Below are 19,739 nucleotides of genomic sequence, written 5' to 3'. Positions count from 1 at the left end.
GTTGTTGTTGTTGTTGTTGTTGTTTGTCTACAATGCAAGATTTCACTATTGACACTCCAAGTGAAAGTGTTTAAAGTACATTTTGTATGACTGTCTATGTCATATATTGTGCGTTAGTTTAAATTGTCTATCCTGTTCATTGCACTCTTCACTATAGTGTTGTGAATCACACACCCAAGATTTTTAACCATCATTACACTTGTGTATATATTGAATTGACAACATCCTGTTCCTCTCATCACTATTAAAGCTCCTTTCCACCACTTACCAAAAAAAAAAATCATGCTTTGGTAAATCATATGGTCAAAATTATGAGATGCAGTCATAATAATAAGTTAAAAGTCAAAGTTATGAGATGAAAAGTTGAAGTTGAAGAAATACTAAAGTCGAAACTGAGATACTTAGTCACAATTATTATATAAAATCTAGACTTTTATGTCATAATTATGACTATTTATGACATAATCATGATTTACCAAAGCATGTTTTTTTTTCTTATGTGAATCAGAATAAAGGCAAAATAACCACAAATATTAATTAAACAATTATAAGAGAGGTATTTAGCAAAGAAACGTATATATATATAAATATAAACATACACTGTAAAAAAAATATGATCAATAAGTTATGACAACTTATGTTTTACATATTTAACTCATCAAAATAAGTTCAGCAATATTCAACTTTTTTTACAAGTTATACAAGATTCAACTAATTTTTTAAGTCAGTTTAATGTAATTTGAGTTGAAAAGGCTTAAATATCCAAGTTGATTGTACTTAAAAATTTAAGGCAGCAACTTTTTTTTTTATAGTGATTTATGTTATATAGTAAATGAACTTTTTTGATCATAGCCTACCACTTTCAGGGTACACTTAAAATTGTTCTCATTCTTTGTTTCTCATGTAGCTAGAAGAAATAAAGACAAAAGGAAGATATGTAAGATAAGTAAAAATGATAATATCGGACATGAGGGAAGGTATGAGTGAAGCATGTAAATATTCTGTAGGCCTGGCATGAGTTGCTTTTCCCCAGCATGAGGGGGATGGGAGGGGAGCAGAAGTTTTTGTTATTGTGTGTCTGTGTGTGTGTGTGCACCCTCTCCGTGTGCATACCAGAGACAAGACAAAAAAAGTTTCTTGTGAAAGTGAAAGACATTTTAGTATCACTGGATCTCAGGTCTCCATCCGATGGGCAGATGAGTTTTGATAACATTTCTCTCACTCTGGTTTTGCTGTAAACTGGGGGGCGCGGGGACGCGCTGAAGGGGGACGGAGCGCGCAGCCCCGGGATCAAGTTACAGTCCCAGTCCCAGACTTTTCAAGGCAACATTTTTTTTCCTCCATCACAAAAGTGGGGGATGGTGAACGCTATTTGGTTTCTTCAACATTTTAGAGTAAGGAAAAACGGAGCTGAGCTAAACTTTGCGCTGAAGCTTAAAAAGATTATTTTGTTTATTACTTTTACGCACCGCATTTGTATGATGACGAGATTTTCAGTAGTATGTGAGCGAGAAAAGAGGCATAAAAAACTTTGGAATCGGACGAAAAGACATTTCTTTTAACGGGGGAAATGTCGAATCAGGAATCTAGCAAATATTCACACTTTGGCTTTGTTTTAAACCTTTAAGCGCATTGCGCGCGAGTGGTGAACGAGAGTTTAATTGGAAACATTTGATGAAACATCGATACATTGTTGCGTCTCCCAAGATGTCCTCCAGGCGCCTCTGCTCCATTGTTGGAAGCTTTTGGATGCTTTGGATCTGGGCAGCCACCTCTATGGTCGCTCGGGCGGTCATCTTGCACCCAAATGAAACGGTATCCAACGACTTTTGTAAGAAATCGACAACTTGCGAGGTGCTAAAATACAATACGTGCCTAGGTTCACCTTTGCCGTACACACACACTTCTCTAATTCTGGCTGAAGACTCAGAAACTCAGGAGGAAGCCTTTGAGAAACTGGCCATGTGGTCTGGTAAGTTACTGTTTTATTATATAATGCATAAATGCAGTGAAATAACCTTTTCCCCCCTTTAAAGCTAATTGAGTTATTTGAACACTTGAATAAAATTGCTTGATTGGACTTGATTAAAGTTTTTCGATTGTATGTCAGTTTTGAAACCTATTGCATAAGAAAACCGAATATTGCGGAACAAAATATTTCCTATGCAAATTGGTTGCAGAACATAAATAATATTAACTTTGTCATAAAGATTTTGGCATAAGCCCACACAATGTAAAAAAAAAAGTTGCTTCCTTCGATTTTTAAGTACAATCAAGTTGGATGTTTAAGTCTTTTTAACTTAAATTACACTAAACTGACTTTAAAAAATGAGTTGAATCTTGTATAACTTATAAAAAATGGAAAATTGCTTAACTTATTTTGATCAGTTAAAGCATGTACATGCATTGTCATAACTTATTGATCCTATCATTGTTTACAGTGTATTAAACTAAATTAATTGTAAATTATTAAATGTTTAAAATGCATTCTTAGATGACTTTTACATCAGTTATTAATGCCATCCTGTTCTTAATTTTCCTCAAGTACCCCATAATGACCAATCCACCCCTTTCCTGTCACATTCACACCTTAATCCCAAAGTTCTCAGTATTGTTCCTGAAAGTCCATTGCCAATTGACATACGAAAAAGAAAACTACCAGATATTTAAATATCCACTCGATGCTGTTGAACTTAACTAAATATCCTGATTTATTTCTATAAATATTACTTTGACAAATCATCAGGATCTTAACCAGACAGCTAATGAGAATTAGACACTATTTTCTCAGACAATTAACGTCTAAACCTCAATCTCTTGTGCCCAGGGTTGAGAAATGCTCCTCGCTGTTGGGCCGTCATTCAGCCGTTGCTGTGTGCCGTTTACATGCCAAAGTGTGAGAATGGAAAGGTCGAACTGCCCAGCCAACACCTGTGCCAAGCTACACGCAAACCTTGCAGTATTGTGGAGCGGGAGAGGGGCTGGCCCAACTTCCTCAAGTGTGAAAACAAGGAGCAGTTCCCTAAGGGTTGCCAGGTAAGTCATCCATTTTTGCGTACGCCTAAAATGGTCTGAGTTGCCTGTGATGTGACCAAATTGACTTTTGACTTTCAGAATGAGGTCCAGAAGATCAAATTCAACACATCAGGACAGTGTGAGGCTCCCCTTGTCAAAACTGACATTCAGGCAAGTTGGTACAAGGATGTGGAAGGCTGTGGGATCCAGTGCAACAATCCTCTGTTCACAGAAAACGAGCACTCGGACATGCATAGCTACATTGCCATCTTCGGCTCACTCACTCTCCTATGTACCTTCTTCACACTGGTAGGTGAACCGGCGAAGACGGGTCTCCGTAATCTCAGGCTGGCTGACTTCCTGGTGTGCAGTATTTTGACAGAAATCAGCTCACGTTTGGGCTACAGTCTTTAATTTTGAATGTTATTCCTGCTTACAATTTCCCACAGGCTACATTTCTCGCTGACTGGAAGAATTCCAACCGTTACCCCGCTGTGATCCTCTTCTATGTCAACGCGTGTTTCTTTATCGGAAGTATTGGATGGCTCGCTCAGTTCATGGATGGAGCCCGCAAGGAGATTGTGTGCAAAAGCGACGACACTATGCGGCTTGGAGAGCCAACGTAAGTATAAAGCCAGCGGAAAATCCACCTTCCAAAAGATTGGATTGCAGGAAATATGAGTTACGCTGCATATTACAAACATTGACTGTCAGGAACATTTGATAGCCAAGAAAAGTAATTGGACCGAACAATAATAGCAATATAATTATCACTTACCAAATATTTCTGTATGAATAATACCCATTTTCCATGGCTTATTTTTCTCTAGGTCCACCGAGACGCTGTCATGTGTGATTATCTTTGTCATTGTGTATTACTCTCTTATGTCTGGTGTTATTTGGTTTGTTATGCTGACTTATGCCTGGCACACATCATTCAAAGCCCTGGGCACCACCCATCAGCCTCTTTATGGGAAAACATCCTATTTCCACCTGGTCACATGGTCTATTCCTTTCATACTGACAGTTGCTATTCTGGCCATTGCAGAGGTGAGGCTACTCTTGTCTTATTTTTTTGCACGGTTAATATCAGCATATTCACAGTGATTATTTTGAATATATGAAACTTTGAAATAATCCACAGGTGGATGGAGATTCAGTTAGCGGCATTTGCTTTGTCGGCTATAAGAACTATAAATACCGGGCAGGGTTTGTTCTGGCTCCTATCGGTGTGGTCCTTGTCGTTGGCGGCTATTTCCTGATACGAGGTGTGAGAAAAATATTTTCATTCTGCTTGACAGTTGGAAATGCCATAAAGAGATTTACCTAGATGTATTCAATTCATCTATGTTGATTGATACCATAATCTCATTTTCCAGGGGTTATGACATTGTTTTCCATTAAGAGTAACCACCCGGGGCTGCTCAGTGAAAAAGCTGCTAGCAAAATCAATGAAACCATGCTGAGGCTTGGTAAGTTTGGGTTTCCTCTTGAAATTCTTTGCACATCACACAGCATGTAATGCTTTCATCAAAAACAAAATGAAAAGCACACCAAATTATGACAATACAAATGTCAGTCATAGAGGTAAGTAATTATACTGCGGCTATCGTAATAAAATCATGCTATTTAATTATTCCATCTTATCTATATGACAAATTGCAATGTTTTTCATTTCTCAGGTATATTTGGATTCTTGGCCTTTGGTTTTGTTTTAATCACTTTCGGCTGCCATTTCTATGACTTTTTCAACCAAGCGGAGTGGGAAAAAAGCTTCAGAGAATATGTACTGTGAGTCCTCTTTTTCTATAATACACCTACAGGAACAATCCGTGTGTTACCTTATCTACCATACAGTGTTCTGTGGTTGTGATACTGTAGCTACTAGTGCTGTCATATAACAAATGTGGTTTTTAATACAGATGTGAGGCTAATGTCACCATAGCTCACCAAACAAACAAGCCAATCCCAGAGTGTGCCATCAAGAACAGGCCAAGTCTTCTGGTAGAGAAGATCAACCTCTTCTCAATGTTCGGCACAGGCATTGCAATGAGCACATGGGTTTGGACGAAGGCCACAATCCTTATCTGGAAACGTACCTGGTTCAGGTATGTAACAAACATACAAATAATTTTTTATATAATATTTTGTGTTATAATACATTTAAAAAAAGAAGTCTAATATGAACTATTTTCTCTCAATTCCAAGAATCATTGGACGAAGTGATGATGAGCCGAAACGCATTAAGAAGAGTAAAATGATTGCCAAGGCATTCTCAAAGCGAAAAGAACTGCAGAAGGATCCGGAGAAAGAGCTGTCCTTCAGCATGCACACCGTTTCGCATGAGGGACCTGTGGGTAAGCACCTCCTCCTACATGCTAAAAATCATTTTGTCAACTTTTAGGAGTACGCTAGAATATTGAACGCTAAAAGACACTCCACGAACTGTCTACCAGTCACATCTGAAGATGTTTTTGCTACCCATATAAGACACAAATAAATCCTAAAATAACTAACATCAGATTTTTTTAAACCCTTGCAGCGGGTATCAACTTTGACCTGAATGAACCATCAATGGAAATGTCTTCTGCATGGGCCCAACATGTGACCAAGATGGTGGCTAGAAGAGGGGCAATTTTACCGCAGGATATCTCAGTGACACCCACCGGAACGCCTGGTTAGTGCTCTAGTTCTTAAATAATAATTGATTCATATATAATCAATAGTTAAAGGGATACTTCACCCAAAAATTTAAATTCTGTCATCATTTACTCACCCTCAAGTTGTTCCAAATCCGTATGAATTTCTTTCTTCTGCAAAACACAGAATATATTTTGAAGAATGTGGGTAACTGAACAGTTGAAAGTAACCATTAAATTCAATGCCTATCATGAACTGTTTGGTTACCCACATTCTTCAAAATATGTTTTTTTTTGTGTTCAGCAGAAGAAAGAAATTCATACAGGTTTGGATTAACATGAGGGTGGGTAAATTATTACAGAATTTACATTTTTGGGTGAACTGTCCCTTTAACTGTAACTGAAGGCAAATAGCAGAATTTTGGTATAATTTAACAAAAACAACAACAATAAAACATAATTTTACTACACCGTATACTGTGTAATATTTATTATATTTACTACAATAATTAATAGCATTTTCCCCTGCAGTTCCACTTCCAGAAGGAAGGAACAAACTTTGGATGGTTGAAGCAGAAATTTCTCCTGAAATGATGAAAAGAAAGAAGAAGAAGAAAAAAGGAAGACGAAAGGAAATACGGCCAATGGGACCTGCAGCGGACGAAGGGAATCCTGCCTACCACCGGAGAGAGTTTGGCTCCAGTGCAGTGCCGCGCCTTCCAAAACTTCCCAGTCATCGGAGTCTGGTGGCAAACCTGTGGGAGCAGCAGCGACAGCAGCAGGAGGAACAGGATATGCTACCTGGAGCCTTCCCAGAATTCAGGCCTTCATGTCCTCTTCCTTACCAGGACAGGTATGGTGGGTTGGGATACTTACACAATAAACCCTCCAGTCTCCCCCTTGCCAATCCCCTGACTTTAAGAGATAGCGTGCAAGATTGCTTCCAGCAATCATCATGGCGACCTAATGGAGTTTTCCGGCACCTTGGACAGGAGGCTTCTATGATGGATGCTGGCAGGACTGCCGTTGTGCCACGGGCAGATTGCAGGAGGGGTGTACCAATACACTCCAGAACCAATTTAATGGAGGCTGAGCTATTGGATGCAGACTCGGATTTTTAAGTCTTGGAGTTGTTGGTGCTCATATTGTGGATAAAAGCGAAAGGTGCTGGATACTCATGCCAAACAATGAACCTTGGGCAGGACTGTCAGCTCCGCTTTTCTAAAGGATAATGCTTTTTTATGCAACCCTCATGATATTATGAATTTGAACTGGATTTATGAAACATTATTAAAAAGATATTTGTGTCTTCAGCGTGGATTTTATAACATCCTGCTTGTGATTCTGCACTTTTATGGTTCCAATTCATGTTGTTTAGTTTGCCAAGTGGGGTAATATGTTTGGAAACAGGTTAGTGTGTCATGGGGCTTTATTCAAGAATGCATCATAATTCAGATCTTGGCTTCAAGGGGAAGTGTGTAATTTCTGCAGCACTGGAGTCACCAGGCAGAATCACACAAAAAAAGAAGACGACTATTTTCAAATAGGTTTCCCTGTCTGTCATTGGTCACTTTAAACAGAACTAATCCCACCTAGAACACACGCCATTGGTTAAGCCCATGTTGCTGTTTTGGCATGTTCAAAAATAGACAATTTTCAGATCACTTGACCAGTTGGTGACGCTGTAACCAAATTTGGCATTTGCCCTCAGATCATTGTGCTGATGAAGTGTACCAATAACCTGACTCCGCCAGATGGATTTGCTCCGCATATCCATCTGGAAACCTTCCGTTGAAGTAGTTTTGGTAAGGGGCGAAAATACTGGTTAGCTGATTGGCCTATGTTGGTGATAGACGGGCCAAATCAACCAATCAGATCAACGAAGCATATGACGTACTAACAGAGCGTATCTTTTCCTCTGAGAAAAGCCTCCAGAGCAGTGTTTTGCTCTTCTTTCAGTGAAGAAATACTCTGTAATTCCGATAAAACTTGCTCGATAGCCACGCTGATGCTAGTTTCATCCGCTGAAGCCGACATGTTCTTTAGACTGAACTGACGCGCTTCTCGTTGCGTCACACCTCAACCCGCCTCAAAGCCAACGCTGATTGGACGTTCGTTTGGTGAACTGCTCCCAAATTTTCTTTAACGGAAAGTATCCAGACTGATCTGCGAGTGAAACCTTGAAAGCTCGCGAGATCAGGATGGTCTCACGAGGCTAGTGTACCAAGTGTAAATTTTTGATAGATCGAAGTATTGCCAAGATACAGCCTCTCATCTAATTTTGGTTCAAAATTGTTGAATTTGCTTCAGCGTAACTTTTGAGCGGTCCAGCGATCATCTGATCCAATTTTGGTAAAAATGATCAAACCGTTTTCCTTGTCAGCCATTAGTCAGTCAAAATACTGCATTGGTTGAGCCAATGTTGCTGTGTCGGCATGTTCAAACAAACATACAGTGTTTACACTTTTTGGGGAAATCGGTGTACAAATGGCTTATTTAAAAATTGTCCCCACATATTACACTGAGATGGGAAACGTATTTTTTAAAACCAACCAACACATTGTTCTGAAAAAAAAAGGCTGTTTTGTATCTGTTTGAAAATCTCACAATTCCATTACAGGCTTTTTATAGACATAAAGAAAAGTAACTGACAGACAAAAGTGCTATTTCTTCAGAAAAAGAGAATCTATTCATAGCTATTATTGTTACTTTTTGTTTTGAAAAAAATTGCCTGGTGCAATTACAAACAAGTCCACCTCTCACTCAAAGAGTAAGAGAAAATAAAGGGCATTTTTTTTGTTCATTTAAAAATGTTTTAAAATTGTAGCTCAAAATGCCAATGGTTATGTAAGATTCTGTTTCCATTGACAAATATTTCTGTACAGTGCTATTACAAAAAAAATATTTTTGTATTTTCGATTGTTTTTTCTTCCACCAGTTTTATTTTATATTATTTCAAACTGTACATACTTTAGATCACATTTTTGTTTCCTACATCCGTTGGAGTAATTTTGCTTCATACACATACATAATTTTGTTTGAGTTGTTAAGCTTATTGACACTTTTTATATTTTATCTTTTTTTGCCTAGATTGTTATGTGGAAATATTAACAAAAAAAGCAGCTGTGCAGCATTTTTCTGACAATTTGAAGCTGTCCTTCAAGAATGTATGTTAAGAGAAAGTGTTTAATGAAGATGCTTGTGCTCTGTGACTGCGATGATATGTTTTCCTCCATCACTGTTACTGTTATTCGCTCATAAGAGCCAGTTTGTCCTCATCAATACTCTTTTATGTCAGTATTTTCATGTGTTTGTGTGTATCTTTGTTTTTTTCTGCCAAAGTTTCATTCTATTGTATATATTTTAATATTGACACACCATTAATTAATAAAATGTACTGAAACTGATGAAAACAAAAGGATTCAGATTACAAAATGTTGAATGCTTCCAGTTTATTTTCATTATACACCTAAAAAAAAAGGAAATTATGTTTAGTGATTGAATACATTTCATGTCACTGAGAGTATATATTTTTTTATTTTGCAGATAAATGGTGCATCTCATAAGAATATTTAGTAGTACATAAAGAAAGAAAAATATATCTTTCTCTCATTGTTATTCCTGTACTCAAAGATACTTATGAAAAAGAGTATAAAGCTGAATCATAATAATCTTTAAGCAGCTGGTGAGCTGGCAGTGTTTTGAAAGAGTGGTCATATTTGTACATAGTTTAAATACAAATAAACATAAACAAATATTTAATCGTGTCTGTGTTATTGTTCGTTCTCAAGCCAGTGAAATCAGAACAAACTCTTATATGAGCTAAAAAAAAAAATTATTCACTCCATAAAATAGATTGAACAGGAGCGTTCTGCTTGTAAGTGTGATAGGCTATTTGCTTATACCAGTTCAATAAGAAAAAAGCTAATACTGAGTAGATAACTTACATTTTAGACACAATTTTGGCAGTCAGGTTGTTTTGCTCCACCAACGGTCTCCTAGAAACGCACATCAGTGGCGCTTAGTTCCTGAATGAATCTGTGTTTTTGAAAAAATAGGCTAAGTAAACAATTCAATGACAGTCTCATAAGAACAGTAATAGGCCTACATTGCCACATTCTGGAATGATGATTTCACCTTCAGAAAAAAGATCCCTGAAAATCCCTAACTGTATAATATGAAAAACCTATTACCTAATACTATGACATTAATCGTTGTTTATGCTCAAAATATTATGACTCAAATAAGACTTTACTCTCATAATGTTACTTTTTTTTACGTGGCACTGGAACTGTCTTATGTCAAAAATAAAAGTACTTATTATTATTTCAGTTGTTATTATTTGTAGTATTAGTAGTAGTAGTAGTCGCAGTATACTGTAGGTTATTTTTGAAATCACACAATTAATTCTAATGTTTAGACAGGGAAAGGAGGGCAGTGCTGAGAAGCGCGCTCCCAGGATGCGTCGGTGGCGCGCACAGGCAGAGGCTACAGAATCAGATAAACTGATCTGATGTGATTTGATAGTGGACGGAGGTGCGAGACTGAAGCAGGATGGCTCACAACACCAAACACACGATGTCCGCTGATGTGGAGAGTCGGAGGCGACGGTCCACCGAGAGTTCAGGCGAGTATTGCAGTCATCTCATGATTATTAAGAAGTTCAGAGACTTTTTCTCTCATTATAGTATTAATTAGGACCGATTTTAAGATAGTTTTCTCTGTGTTTGTCTGCTTTGTTTGTTTGTTTGTTTGTTTGTTTATTTAGGTAACGTTACCAGTGGTTTTCCTAAACTATAGAAACTCCTTCGATTTCTTTTGGAGATTTTAAGTCATGTCAGTTAGTAATTGTAGATATTTTGACAAATAAGGCAAATCCAATTTGTTGGGGAATTTTGGGAATGTGTCTCACCTGTAAGGAGAGACTAATTTCACCTGTTTCTACCTACCTGTTTCTATCTACTGTAGATGCAAAGTTAAATCTGCACGTAAAAACATCAGTGATGTGCAGATGGCGTGTCAAATATTTGATTAAGTGTTTGTTTTTAATCTGTCACAAATTTAAAGGCACTTTCCATAGTTATATCATCTGAAAATAAAGATTGTAAGCAGTTTTTTTCTATGTACATGTCTTTGAAATTATTTGTGAGAATGTTTGGTTAATTCTTAAATGCTGAAGTAATGTGACCTTTGAACTTCTAAACATATATTTTAGTTTTTAATATGAAATCAATTAAAGCTAATTGGCCCATAAGTAATATTTAACTTCTTGTGTTGAAATATGGTAGTAAATGTAAAGCTTTTTTTCTTTTTTCTCTTTTTTTTACCTATGTCATGATATCAATTAGCAATGCCATCAGACACAGTCGCTTTACTAATGTTGTGTTAGAAACTCTTGTTCATGTGACCATCAGGAGTCTTTTGTTAGTTCCACACTGACTGGTGGGGACTCGACCAAGTCATCAGATGACCATGAGAAACCTCTAAATCCACTGAGACATTGATTTCTTTCTCTTTATGACCTTTAGAGCCCCTCTGGGACCATGAACCCAAAGGTCGCCGCTGTAGCTCCCAGTGTGACAGACTGTGTGTAGCCGGAGCATATATTGAGATTCCAGATACTCCTTCCCCCTGCACCTCCCAGTATTTAGCACACTACACCCCGAAATGCCTCTCTACCCACAGTGAGTGTATTCACATAGACTCAAAGTCTCAAAAATAGTATTTTATCACTTTTTTGCTCTTGTTTGTAGGAAAGTGTTATTAAACAGAGAGTGAAATAAGCTTAGAACAATTTCAATATTTACTGGGTAGAAATGTTTTTTTTTTCTATTATATTTGTATTATTTACATATTTACAAAAATTTACAAATTACATATTTACAAATTTGTTTTATGTTATAAGGTTATGCAAAATGTGTGAAAATAATATAGTTTGTAAGTTTTTAGCATGCATAAAAATACTAGCTATGAAAAAGCAATCAGCCATTTTATTCCAAAGGATTGTTGCAGATCTTTCTCCAAAAATGATCACTTTTCAGGGCATTCCCTGCATTCACGATGCACGGATGACGTTTGGCAGGAAACGAGCGTCAGAACCACCATCCGAGCAGAAAACGAGGTGGAGGCACATAAACTTGCCAACAACTACAAGGTGTGTAAATATGAGCGCTCATGAAATATTCCTGTTTTAACAGTCAGGGATGTTTCCAGAGTGGGGGAAAAAATACAGAATAAGGGTGCAAATCCATGCAATAACTGGAGGAAATGATTTGTTTATGTTAGTTTGTATGCCAGTTTGGTTTCAGGAAATGGAAGAGTCATGTAACCGAGCGGCCCATTGAGGACAGATCTGATGTAGTTAAGGAGCTTTATTCTGAGCTCAACTATATCAAACATCATTCAGGTTAGAAAAAGATAAACCCCAAAAATTATTGGACATGCAAGCCACCCTTGAAAATATGTGTCATTGCAAAAGATATTAAACTATAACTTTGTTTTTGTTTTTAAACTACACTTTTAAAGAAAAAAAACGTTCCTCAAAAATACATTTTTTTGTGACCATTTGTTTAATAGTAATTTAAAAAGAAATGACTGAGAAAGATCTTTACAGATGCCTCATGGTTTAATGTTTGATCATTTATCCTATGGCATCCCATTCACTTTAAGTGTGGTTTGAATGTATAAAATACTGTAGTCTGTTGATTAACTAATGTTTTCGATCTCTTTTGCTTCTAGGATCACTGGTTTCTGTTGGAAATATAGTATATGTATTGCTCTTTGGCTGGTGGATCTCTTTGTTTTACTTCTTGGTTAGTCTGCTGATGTTTTGTACCATTGCTGGGATCCCATATGGTATGTCAGGGTTCATTTGTCATTTATTTTTGTTAATAGTCATGCATTTTTACACTTTATTCTCACTTGAATCTGTTCTCTCATATTTTGTGATAGGAAAACTCTGTTTGGAGCTGTCAGGTTATTTCTTATGGCCATTTGGAAAGGCTTTGCAGAAAGTAAGAGCAAAATGTACCAGCGGAAGGTTCCTCAAAAGCATATATTTCGCTTGTTCATGTTTTTTTATTTTTTATTCTGTCACACCGTTAAATCATTTTGCAAAGGCCAGTTAAATAAACTAATCTTATGTCTTGTAGCATGGCACATGACATTCCAGACTCTGCGGTCTTCATGTTTTCCGTGTTATAATTGATTTAGAATGCCAATAATCCATTTTCACTGATATATTTGCAACTGCACTCCTTTCAAATCTAAATGTGAAGTCTCTCGTCTGACTGCACATATTTAAATTTTTCTTTCAGAGCAGCAGCCTGCTTAGGAAATGTTGTATGAAATTCCCACACTGTGAGGCCATTCCAGAGGAAGTGGATGAAGTAAAGGAGTCTTTGGAGGTGAAAGAATCTACACCTTTGCTGCGCTCCGCTCCTGTCTTTACCACAGAAATCCCTGTGCCTACGCAGCCCCCCAAGCAGGCACGTTACTGGGTGAGACTGTCAGTTTTGAAAATTTATTTAGGGCCCAGTTTACCTGAGGCTGGTTTAGTTTGTGCCAACCCTGGGTTTTAGGCACCATGAAAGTGGCTTGGCCTTGTAACTTGCTCTCCATGGCTAACCTGCTCGGGGCAGGTTATGTTCTGGGTAAGAGATCTCAAACTGAAAACGGACCAATCAGCTGTGAGCAAAGTAATACAGCTATATTGACAATAGTCACTTCCCCAGTTTCTCTTGCTCCAAATTAAAGGTCACTACATAGTAAGAGATTTTTAAAGACAAAATCGTCTGGATTTATATACATTGCGTGAACTTATGTTGTCCACTAGATTGAGAGGTCTGAAAAAGCCTATACAATTTCCCTCCCCTCGAAGAAATCAGGACAGAAGTGGTTGAAAGTGGACAAAAGAGCCCTAAATCGGTCCGATCGACCAAAACGCATCTTAAAACCAGGTGTAAACAGGGTCTAGCTGATAGGCCATTGTTATACTGTAAATCATGCTTGGGGTTTAGTGCATCGTTGGTAAAGTTTAGGATTGTTGACCAGAAGGTTGTTAGTTTGAAGCCCATGAGGACTACTATAAACAAAAAGATAAGAATTCAAAAAATGGTTACCTCAAGGTTTTCTTCCTAGTGTCGGTTGAGTACGTATGTTTGGCTGATGCTGGGATATCCCCTGCTGGCTGTGGTTCATTCCCTGGCCGTCTTCCTGTCCTGGATGATGGTGTTCACCATCCCTGTGTCAAAGATGAACGGCAGGACCTTGAGCATCATCCTGCTCATGCCACCGGAAGAGGTCAAAGTTCGGACTGTGAAAAAGGTGAGTACTATTCTACTGTTTGCATGATACTTTTACTAACTGTTTCACTAATAGTTGTTGTATCTACTATTCTTCAGCCACAAGGTTGCGAGACCAGAGTTCTGCTTTGCTGTTACCGTGCCTTCAACTGGTACTACTACAAATACACTGTGGATGGGATCAATGTGTTTGCTGTCAGTATCCTTCATGTCTATGCCTGATTTTAAACCACTCTCACCATACCTTTTTTATGTATGATTTAGTCATAATTGTTTTATGAGACACACAGGGCGGGAAAAGAAAAATAACAACTGAGACAAAAGGGAGGTAATGATGAAAATAATTAAATATAATAAAGTATATAAATATACTCAATAAATGTTATAAATATTGAACTAAACTACTTTAGTCGACAAATCCCTTTAGCAAGCTTTATTGCCAAAAACTAAAAAGTTGATTTCTTTATGAAATGCAGTATTTATGGACGTTAAAATCTTTAAAACCGATATTCAGACCTGTTGCCGCTGGTTATCATCACTCTGGTGATCGGATATGTGGACAGAGACAATTATTTTGTGAGCTCAGAGGTGAAGTTTGCCACAGCAGTGAGCTCCATTATCCCATTGTCTTACTACATTGGAATGGGGATAGCAAGGTAACATTTAAATCTGTTTATATGTACCTATTCAAGTTTCTATTTTTATTATATTGTTTATTTTAGTATATTTTCTTCTTTTTCATGTAAAATCTGTGTGAATCCCATTGTTTTCTCTGTAGTATTTCCGCACAGAGTAACTTTGCTGTGGGAGCTGTAGTAAACGCCACGTTCGGCTCGATTACGGAGATGGCCTTCTACATCACAGCTTTGCTGCAGGGTCACCGCGCAGGAAACAAGTGCTATGCGGAGATCGTCAAATCTGCTCTCACCGGCACCCTGCTGGGCTGCATCCTCTTCATACCTGTGAGAGCGAGTGTGCTTTTTTATGTGTGTGTTTCTGGGATGCTGCTTTCTCACACAAGCCCTTCTGCTCTGATACCAGCCACGCATACATGTTGTACATTATAAAATTCCCCTAACAGCTACATTCTGTGTGAGTGCGTTTTAGGGGATTTGTATGATCATCGGGGGCTGCAAGCACAGAGAGCAGCGGTTCAACAGCAGGTCGGCGGGGGTCAGCTCAGCCCTGCTCTTCATATCAGTAGGAGGTGAAAGCGCCACCAAAAATTCACTATTTTTAGGTAGTATGAATTATTTTTGACCTTTTACCTCTGACCACAGGTGTTTTCGCCCCCACGTTGTTTTCAAAAGCTTATGGAAACTTTATATGTGAGGGCTGTAACAACGCAGCTGGTAACACCACAAACCCCTTCATATGTAACAATTGCCATTATGACCTGGTATGTTGTTTACTTAATATGATTCAGGCCATTTAGACACATTTTGTGGATGTATATGATGCAGAGCACAGTATTTAAATATGACCGTGATATTTTCCTACAGAGCGAAAACAACCGACCACTTTTTTTGAGTCATATCGAGTGAGTATCCAATTGCACTTATTTTTACAGTCGTCATCATCTTAATTTGTATAGCGCTTTATACAATACAGATTGTTTCAGAGCAGCTTTACAGTGATAAACAGAAAAATAATAATTCAGTGATGCAAACAGAATTCAATTCTGGTGTAAAGCAGGTCTAAAAAGACAATAGTAAACAGTCATTATTCAAAAGTATTTATTACAGCATGAGCATAAAGACATTTAAATGTTTCCGTCTTTGCTTTCAGGCCTTTAGTGTACACTATCTCTGTCCTGTTACCTGCTGCGTATCTCATTGGTCTGATCTTCACCCTTAAGACTCATTCGCATATTTATGATATCCACGTCAGTGACGGACACTGTCATGGTGTGTATTTGTGATTTTGCATTTGAGTTATGCCGTTGTAGGTGTGTGTGCTTTTATTATTTAATGTCCTAATCTCTCTCTCTCTGTGTGTGTGCTAGTTATTAGTGACCACGGTGCAGTGGTTCACTGGTCTAGAAGGAGAGCTCTAGTGGTGCTCATTTTGGCTACGGTATTGATGGCAGCATGTGCTGATCTTAGCACTGAAAACATCAAACCGATCCTCTCCAACTCCAGTGTCTCACAGGTACAAACATGTATATAAAAATGTTTTTTAATGTTTTTTTTTAATCCAATATTTTTTTAATAATCAAAAAATATATATTTAACTTTTTTTTTTTTTTTTTTCATTTTCAACTTTCTTTTGTAATGTTGCTATTTGAGCATGAAAAAGTTCTCCAAAGTTACAAAGTCAACTCCAAAGGGAGTTTATCTCTCTATCAGTAAGCACTGTTTCTGCACTCCCTAAATACCTCGATTGTAGTCTTGAGTTTTCTTCCAGGAAGGTTCACGTCACAATATTCTTTGTTTAAATAAATTCTCACCAAAGGAATCGAGTCCTGGTCGAGTTGCTTTAGTAGTGTAATGAACTTGAGGTTATGGTGAGGGGCGTGACATTTCCGACTCGCTAGTCCAGCCGACCAATCAGAGCACATTGCACTTTTTGGAAGGAGGGGCTTCAGAGAGACCGGAACTAAACAGCATTACAGACATACTGGGAAGAGAGGTGCTGCAACTATTTAAAATAAGTGAAAAATTAGTTTTTTGAACTTCAGACATGAAAACCTGTTTTAGTAGACACCAAAACCAAAACCTTTTATTAATACTATAGCCTATAGGTCTTTTTCATAAATAGCAGGCCTTGTTCTTACTCTGTATCCAAGCTTAAATGTTCATTTATAGCACAAATATATTGTGTTACAGTATTTTATTGGAGTTACTGTATTGGCCATGGTTCCTGAGCTTCCTGAGATAGTCAACGGGATCCAGTTTGCTCTTCAAAACAACATCAGTCTCAGGTTACAACTCTTACAAAAATGTGTACTTAACTGTTTTCAATATATGATCTGGATATGCCTCTAATATTGTTATGTTTATCATCTAGCCTGGAAGTGGGGAGCTGCATTGCAGTTCAGGTGTGCATGCTGCAGATACCGCTACTGATCTTGTTCAATGCTTTTTATGTAAGTCACACTCAAAAATAACTTAAGTTGGTTTCTGTTACTTAGTTCTGCAGTATGACACAAGTTCTATCTGTTTCTCCCAAGGATGTTGGATTCGTTCTTATATTCAGTGATTTACACCTCTGGGCAAGCATCTTTAGCGTTATCCTGGTCAACTACATATTTATGGATGGAAAGTCGGACTACTTTCAGGGTAAGCGTTATTAGTATTAGGGATTAAAGGACCAGTTTGTCCAAAATATAAATCATATCATCAATAGCTATTATGTAAGGAACAGTCTGCTTAACAGCCATGATCGCTCTTCGGCAATAACTCCTTTGTATTCTACTGAAGAAAGTAAGTCATACAGGTTTGAAAGGCGGATGACAGAATTTTGATTTCTGGGTGAACTATTAAAAAATATAATGGTGACTCTTTACAATAATGATTCATTTAACATTAGTTAGCATGAACTAACAATGCTTCTACATGATTTATGTTTCTACCTAAAGTTGTAAAAATTAATTAAAAAGTTTGCGATTTAACATAAAACATTTACGAAATAAAGCACCATCCCATGTTCAGGAAAACAAAATGGTCACTTCATGGGAAATTGGCCCAAAATATCTGCAATAAAAATGGAAGTTCCTGCAATCGCCACTTATCTATTTTTTCCTACATCATAAATGACTTGCATTTCAGAGTGCGTCGACGAAATATTGATTTGCGTTCAGATGCCTGGTATTTGAAAATGCAATCATGTGAGATACTTAGAGGGAATTAATCCAAATCATTTTGATGACAGGCTTTGACTAAGGCATTTCAGAATGATCAAACCAACATTTGAGATTCTGTGCTATTACATTTTTCAGCTGGTTAGTCCAGTTATCCAATCACATCCATTGTTGAGGCAGTTTTTTTTGTTCGAGAGATTTATTCAGTAAATGTGTTTCCATCGTAGTTTATGCGCATGTCTTATCAGCATTTTTTTTACCTGTTTTTAACTTTACAGATTTTTTTTGTGCACTTTTAGAATGTATGCCCATCTTGCCGTTTTCATCCAGTATTTGTTTATGCGATATCCTAAAATGCACATAAATAAATATGTGGATGGAAACATAGCTACTCCTAATTAATGTTCATTTCTACATTACATTTACTACATTCTTACTAATACCTTTTTAAAATCAAAAGTATCTGTTTACATAAGTTAATGCACTGTGAATTAACATTATAATTAACATTATAAATGAACACTAATAAAGGTTAATAAAAGCCCTAATAATATATTGCTCATAGTTAATTCATGTTTACTAATGCATTAATGTTAACAAATGAGAACTTATTGTAAAGTGTTACCAAAATAACAATAAAATATAACTGTTATGTATAATCATGTATGAACTAACGTATAGAAGTTTTGTTTATTGTGCCTTTTTGTTGTGCACGATTTGAGACAATGAATTAGTAGTATTGTTATATGTCATTTCTATGGTTTGGTTTAGTTACAAGATATTAGTTCAGGTTTCATTGTTACATTAAAAAAAAGTGAATACTAATTTCTGACTATGGTTATTGTGTTCCTGAACAGGAACGGCTCTGGTGGTTGTGTACCTCATTCTCCTGGCTTTGTACTTTTTTGCACCTGCTCCTCTTGGATGTTGAATTTTTTTTTCCCTTTATTATCTTTTATTGTTGGCATGTTTGTAGTGTTTTTGTGTATGTTTGTTTCATATACACTGTAAAGTTCTTTATTTAGATGATTTGAATAAATCATCCCCCCCAGCATGCTCTCAGAAGTATGAGAGTTTGCTCTTTGAAGCTGAAAGCAATTTCATGTTTACTTAAAATATGCATAAAATATTTTACATTCACAAAAAAAAGGAGTAGATTTAGCAATCTATTAAAATTAATAAATCAATTTTGTGTTCCTTTAACTTTTCTTGTTGTCATTTTTGATTAGATGTAAAAACAACAGAGATACAACACAGCCAGCAGTTTGAACAAGTTTATTAATTTTTCAACAATAAAACACAAAACTGGTACACAAGTTACAGCTAACCGGTAAGTACCTTGAACATTTGCTGCACAACTAAGGAATTGAAGTCCAGCGAGACCCCTTGTCTAAAAAAAACACAAACCCGTCACGCCATGCAGACTTGAGTGAGATATTCCGCTGTGTTGTGGAAATCATTTCTATGAAAGTCATAAATATGGAGTTGTCACAGTCTGCACATTGCCTGTATGACAAAGCACCCTAAAGTCCTGAACCATGCAAACAGGAATCCAGTCATGAAGAAATAAAATGGCAGAAAGTGGTGGGTAGGCACATATTATAACCAAATTCCAGAGTGAAGCTACAGATACAGAGGTTGTAATGATAGCAATTATAAATCTTTTAACATTTTACTCAACTACATCAATTGCTGGTGCCTAATAAATGTAGTTACATGGCCACAAACCATAACATGTTAAAATAAAATGCATGAACTTTGAATTCAAGATGCTGTATTTGGCATTTTGACTGATGTTTTTGAATTCAGAGCTTGATAGTTTAAATGGGTCCGCATAGTAGAGATGCTCCGCTACATTATTGCTAAATGACAGGAAGGTTATCAGTTCTTTTTTATTTTTTTGACTGTACAGATATACACAAGGCCCAAAATATCATAAGCATTATGCTGACCAAACACGAAATAGTCTAAAATTTTAAG

At 37.0% G+C, this 19,739-nt stretch overlaps 2 protein-coding genes across 2 annotated transcripts; both read left to right on the top strand.

Moving 5' to 3' along the window:
- Nucleotides 1-1,153: 1,153 nt before the first annotated feature.
- On the top strand, nt 1,154-7,386 carry smo (smoothened, frizzled class receptor). Its single transcript, XM_056235792.1, has 12 exons — nt 1,154-1,972; nt 2,828-3,036; nt 3,115-3,324; nt 3,465-3,637; nt 3,846-4,065; nt 4,160-4,283; nt 4,395-4,487; nt 4,698-4,806; nt 4,938-5,123; nt 5,224-5,372; nt 5,558-5,692; nt 6,186-7,386. The coding sequence occupies exons 1-12, from the start codon at nt 1,675-1,677 to the stop codon at nt 6,773-6,775; spliced, it is 2,496 nt and encodes an 831-aa protein (XP_056091767.1). The 5' UTR covers nt 1,154-1,674; the 3' UTR covers nt 6,776-7,386.
- Nucleotides 7,387-10,145: 2,759 nt separating this feature from the next.
- On the top strand, nt 10,146-18,785 carry cax1 (cation/H+ exchanger protein 1). The gene is made up of 20 exons (XM_056235793.1): nt 10,146-10,281; nt 11,183-11,338; nt 11,696-11,808; nt 11,952-12,060; nt 12,393-12,509; nt 12,606-12,667; nt 12,971-13,153; nt 13,794-13,979; nt 14,057-14,156; nt 14,472-14,613; nt 14,736-14,919; nt 15,065-15,164; nt 15,238-15,356; nt 15,460-15,497; nt 15,746-15,864; nt 15,963-16,108; nt 16,786-16,880; nt 16,967-17,045; nt 17,130-17,238; nt 18,617-18,785. The coding sequence occupies exons 1-20, from the start codon at nt 10,209-10,211 to the stop codon at nt 18,688-18,690; spliced, it is 2,304 nt and encodes a 767-aa protein (XP_056091768.1). The 5' UTR covers nt 10,146-10,208; the 3' UTR covers nt 18,691-18,785.
- Nucleotides 18,786-19,739: the final 954 nt, after the last annotated feature.

This window comes from Rhinichthys klamathensis, unplaced genomic scaffold (assembly GCF_029890125.1).
Source record: "Rhinichthys klamathensis goyatoka isolate OS25496 unplaced genomic scaffold, OSU_Roscu_1.1 h1tg000430l_1, whole genome shotgun sequence".
NCBI lineage: Eukaryota > Metazoa > Chordata > Actinopteri > Cypriniformes > Leuciscidae > Rhinichthys > Rhinichthys klamathensis.
Note: the sequence above shows the minus strand (reverse complement) of the source record. Positions and strands in the feature narration are given on the sequence as shown.